Source organism: Bombina bombina, chromosome 7 (assembly GCF_027579735.1).
Source record: "Bombina bombina isolate aBomBom1 chromosome 7, aBomBom1.pri, whole genome shotgun sequence".
Lineage (NCBI taxonomy): Eukaryota > Metazoa > Chordata > Amphibia > Anura > Bombinatoridae > Bombina > Bombina bombina.
The window spans coordinates 372,007,521-372,013,394 of record NC_069505.1 but is presented as its reverse complement, the minus strand read 5'-3'; the positions used below and the strand labels follow the sequence as shown (position 1 = coordinate 372,013,394).

Genomic DNA, 5,874 nt, shown 5'->3' with positions numbered 1-5,874 from the left:
GAGGAAGGCAACTGCAATTAGATTACACTAGATGACTGATGTTTCTTAGTCAAAAAAGTTTTTATTTTAAATGTTTACAATACTGTTATAACAAATATGATTGGTGGCACTAGTTGGCAAGTGGGCCTGGCACACACGCTGGCAGTCAGGCAACTGCAATTCAATTGCACTAGCAGACTGATGATTCACAGTCAAAAAAGTTTTTATTTAAAATATTTACACTACTGTTATAAAAAATATGATTCGTTGCACTAATTGGAAAGTGGGCCTGACACACACGCTGGCAGACAGGCAACTGCAATTAAATAACAATAGCAGACTGATGTAAAAGTTTTTTTTTTTTAAATTTACACTAATGTTACAACAGATAGGAGTGATGGCACTCAGGATAGAAGTAGGCACAGTATGTGCTGGCAGCCTGACACACAGGCTGGCACTAGTGGCAGGCTGGCCTGGCAACTAAAATTAAATAACACTAGAAGACTGATGTAAAAGTTTTTTTTTACAAAATTTAAACTAATGTTACACCAGATAGGAGTAGTGGACTGGCACTGAGGATGGAAGTAGGCACAGTATATGCTGGCTGCCTGACACACAGGCTGGCACTAATGGCAGCCAGGCTGGCCTGGCAACTAAAATTTAATAACACTAGAAGAGGACTGATGTAAAAATTTTTTTTTACTAATGTTACACCAGATATAAGTGGTGGAAAAAAGAGCTATTAATCACACTATATGATGTGGGCCTGACACACAGGCCTGATGGAAAATTAAATTAGATTACACTAGCAAAATGATTTAAATTTTTTTTTTTAAATTTACAATAATGTTAAGCAGATATGAGTGGTGGCTGGCACAGCAATTAACCACAGTATATGCTGTGTAAGCCTGACACACAGGCCTGATAGAAAATGAAATTAGATTACACTAGCAAAATGATTTAAAATGATTTAAAAGTTTTGTTGTTTAAATTTACACTAATGTTAAGCAGATATGAGTGGTGGCTGGCACAGAGCAATTAACCACAGTATATGCTGTGTGAGCCTTAGACACAGGCCTGATAGAAAATGAAATTAGATTACACTAGAAAAATTATTTTAAAGTTTTGTTGGTTAAATTTACACTAATGTTAAGCAGATATCAGTGGTGGCACTAATCACAGTATATGCTGTGAGCCTCACACACAGGCTGAAAGCCAGGCAAATGCTAATAAAAATACAAATTAAAAAAAAACAAAAAACGACTGAAGTTATAGCCCTAAAAAGGGCTTTTTGGGGTGCTGTCCTTACAGCAGAGATTAGATGAGTCCTTCAGGACTGTAGTGGACACTAAATACACTAGCCTAGCTATCTATTTATATATATCTGTCAGCAGCAGCAACACTAAACCTCCTCTCACTAAGAAAGCAAGATCGTAATGAATCTAAAATGGCTGCTGCCAAGGAGCTGGGAGGATCTGTGAGGGAGTGTCTGCTGCTGATTGGCTCAAATGTCTCAGAAGGCTGTGAGATACAGGGTCAAAGTTTCCTCAATGATGACACATAGGGGGCGGATCGAACAAGCTATGTTCGCCGGGAACTGTTCTCCGGCGAACAGTTCGCGACATCACTACCTAGAATAAAGGCCACATGTTTTGTGATAAAGAAAACATTGCTTTAATTAAGGCTATATTAAAATATCAAGATGTTTTATGTGCAAGAACTGACAACAAAATCAGTTCATCCATAAAAAATAGTGTATAGACTAAAGTCAGGAATGTGTAGTGTTGGCAAACATAAGAAAACTATTAACTGTGTCAAACAGAAATATTATGATTGTAAAAAAGTGTTAAAGAAGAAAATAGGATGGTTACAGAACATTCTAAAAAAGCCAGTAGAGGGGTTCCTTGAACATCCAGTTCAATGAGTTTCAGAACATGTGGCTCCTATGTCAAACACAGCCAGTTCCTAAGTCTCTCTTCTCACCGCCCTGATATCTGCTACTCTCCTCACCCTCTCACACAGCCTCCTGTTGAAACCATCTCTTCATAGCCCTCTTAATCTTCACTCCCTCACACACAGCACCCTCTTCATCCCCTATCTCTTTCACGCACCCTCCTACTTATCCTCTCTCCCCTTCTTTACACACATCCCTGTTTATCCTCTTTATTGGCTATCCCTCACATACCAGCCCTTTCTCATCCTCACCTCCCCCTCAATACAACTCATGCTCACCCAATCAAGTCCACACTAACACACTTCTCTAGTGCCATCACATATCCTGTTAAAACATTATCTCTGGGTGTCTTTTAAAAACGAATATTTCTGCACAAACTGTATAATATACGGTATATATACACACACAAGTCAATTAATATAAATCTATTTAAAGGGACAGTAAGTAAATTCCAAATTAAACTTTCATGATTCAGATAGGGCATGTAATTTTAAACAAACCTAGGTAGGCTAATATGCTAATTTCTAAGTCCTTAAAGGCCGCCTCTTATGCAAATGCTTTTGACAGTTTTTCTCAGCTAGAGGGTGTTAGTTCATGTGTGCTTTATAGATAACATTGTGCTCATGTGCGTTATTGTGCTCATGAGTTACTTTTGAGAGGGCACTAATTGTCTGAAATGCAAGTCTGTCAAAAGATAAGGAGGCAGTCTGCAGAGGCTTAGATACAAGGTTATTACAGAGGTAAAAAGTATATTAATATAACAGTGTTAGTTATGCAAAACTGGGGAATGGTAAATAAACAAATTATCTGTCTTTTTATACCATAACATTTGTGGTGTTTATTGTCCCTTTAACTATGCAAATTATGATGCAGAGATTTCTTCAATAAAAGAAAAACAGTTAGAGACCAGCGCAAAATGACCTGAATACAAACACTTATAACAAGGATTCCCAATAAAACCTCCAAACAAAGAGCAAAAGTAGAAAAAAGGAGAAATAAGTGCGCAAAAATGCTAAAGTAAACAAGAAAAAAGGGGGGCGAAGTGTCAACAATATAATTATCTCACTTGGAATATAATATAGATTATCTCTGATTGAATGGCTTCTATGTTTTCACACTTGGGAGACAGTGTTTGCCTCCAAAAATTATGTGACTATAACCATGGAAATGAAACACACATAAATAAAAAGATATTTTAAACACAATTTATAATTTTCACAAAATAAAAGAACAAGTATTTCTAATTAAAAAAATCCATATATACCTCTCACTTCATATTTATTTCAAATTAAAAAGAAAATAAAAATGTGTATAAATCTATAATATAAATTGTAGATTAAATCTACTAAGGACCGGTCCTAATTCATAAACCTATTACACCTAATTCATAAAACTATTACACAAATACTTCAACAAATAAAATACAAAAATAATTTAAAAGTTGATACAAGCGATCAAAGTTGATACAAGCGAACAAACCAAATTTAAAATAAAATGTTGCTATTGGGAACTCCGTGGAACAGGCTCCCAAATTGATATCCAGAAATGATTATCCTTCGCAGGCTGTCCGTAGAGCAAATAAGCAAGATAGGCAATGGCGGTCTTCTGATTTCTTCCAAACTATTAGGAGTGTCGTCTAGATGGAAGACAGAAATGTCCGCTTGAAATGCGCGTTTAGAGTAATTCAATAAACATTTGTAGGTACTTACACATTAGTACCAGAAGATCAGCGCCGCGCCCAACTCTCCTCTGCAAAGAGTTCCCGATGTAGACTGTTTCTTACTCAGGCTCCTCTCACAGCCTCGATCGATAGCCAGCTAACCAGAATTGCCCAGGGGAGTGATCGGAAAGGCGCCAAAAGGAAAACACCTATAAAGGTGAAGCAAATACCTTTTCAACCTCTATTGAAATAGAGGTTGAAAAGGTATTTGCTTCACCTTTATAGGAGCCCGAGTAAGAAACAGTCTACATCGGGACCCCTTTGCAGAGGAGAGTTGGGCGCGGCGCTGATCTTCTGGTACTAATGTGTAAGTACCTACAAATGTTTGTTGAATTACTCTAAACGCACATTTCAAGCGGACATTTCTGTCTTCCATCTAGACGACACTCCTAATAGTTTGGAAGAAATCAGAAGACCGCCATTGCCTATCTTGCTTATTTGCTCTACGGACAGCCTGCGAAGGATAATCATTTCTGGATATCAATTTGGGAGCCTGTTCCACGGAGTTCCCAATAGCAACATTTTATTTTAAATTTGGTTTGATCGCTTGTATCAACTTTGATCGCTTGTATCAACTTTTAAATTATTTTTGTATTTTATTTGTTGAAGTATTTGTGTAATAGTTTTATGAATTAGGTGTAATAGGTTTATGAATTAGGACCGGTCCTTAGTAGATTTAATCTATATTATAGATTTATACACATTTTTATTTTCTTTTTAATTTGAAATAAATATGAAGTGAGAGGTATATATGGATTTTTTAATTAGAAATACTTGTTCTTTTATTTTGTGAAAATTATAAATTGTGTTTAAAATATCTTTTTATTTATGTGTGTTTCATTTCCATGGTTATAGTCACATAATTTTTGGAGGCAAACACTGTCTCCCAAGTGTGAAAACATAGTAGCCATTCAATCAGAGATAATCTATATTATATTCCAAGTGAGATAATTTTATTGTTGACACTTCTCCCCCTTTTTTCTTGTTTACTTTAGCATTTTTGCACACTTATTTCTCCTTTTTTCTACTTTAGAGATTTCTTCAATGCCTTTTGAAAATATTGTTCAGATTTTTTACCTGTGGGAACAAATTGAGTCCTAGAATACGAGCCACGGACACTGAACCAGATGATGGGGAATCTCCAATTAATGCAGCCAATTTTGGGGGTGCTAACTTGCAGCTGAAATTTGGAACCTTTTTTTGCTTGCCTGATAAGTAACTCAAAGTAGCGTCAATTGCAGCAGAATCTGAATAGCATGAATCATAAATCTCATATCCTAAGGTAATATTTGGCACCAAAAACTTATCTCTTTTTATTTCTTCAATGGCAAAAATCATAGCGAGAACATATTGATATTTCTCTGTGTAAAATCTGAAAAAGACAAAGGAAATATTATGTTTATTTTGTAAATACATTAGAATAACTAAATAATGCTAAATACTTTAAAATAATCAATTTTCTGCGCTATTTATATCAAAATGACTAGGGATGAGCGAATGTACTGAAGGTGTAGTTCGTTTGGTATGAATGTTGATAAGAATGAATATTCATTAAAATTCAGTAATCAAATGTTACTTTTGTTTTCAAATGTTCATAATGAAACCAAATATACACATTCAAAATTTCGAATGTAACATTCAATTTATCAAATACTATTCATAAGTTCAATAGTTCATATGGCAGGGAATTTAGTAAATTGATACATAATAGATACAAATAAATTAATTTGAATGTTGCTATTTCAAATATTGCATGATTTGAATATTACATTTAAAGAAAGCATTAGAAATACTATTATATTAAATTAATGTTAGAATATTGTGCAAACATTCAAAATTCTTAACGAACGAACGAACAAAGGTGTTAAAATTTCATTTAATTTTTCGAATGTTGCAAAACATTCACCTATCTTTAAAAATTACACTCATCATCTATGTAGGCTTCAACACCAAAATATTGTCTTTTTATAATTAATTTGTTGATTATGCAAATCTACTGTATTTACTGTTTTAAAATTTTATTATCTATCTTAATCATGAAAGGAAACATTTTTGGTTTTGTGTCCCTTTAAAACCTTTATTAATTTGGTAGACCTTTTTTTTAATCCTTTCTTGTTCTACAGTTTCCTTCTTAATAATTGCTTTCTATACTGTATTCCATACTTAGGGCTAGATTTATCAATCTGGGAACGGACTGGATTCACATGTAGTGAGCTTGTCC

General features: G+C 34.5%; 1 protein-coding gene across 1 annotated transcript in view; it reads right to left on the bottom strand.

Moving 5' to 3' along the window:
• LOC128636374 (extracellular calcium-sensing receptor-like) overlaps positions 1-5,003 on the bottom strand; it is a 69,861-nt gene extending 64,858 nt beyond the window's left edge. Inside the window, exon 1 of the mRNA XM_053689401.1 lies at positions 4,731-5,003. Within this exon, the coding sequence (XP_053545376.1) occupies positions 4,731-4,991 (261 nt within the window). The 5' untranslated portion in view covers positions 4,992-5,003. The remainder of the gene's footprint in view (positions 1-4,730) is intronic.
• Positions 5,004-5,874: the final 871 nt, after the last annotated feature.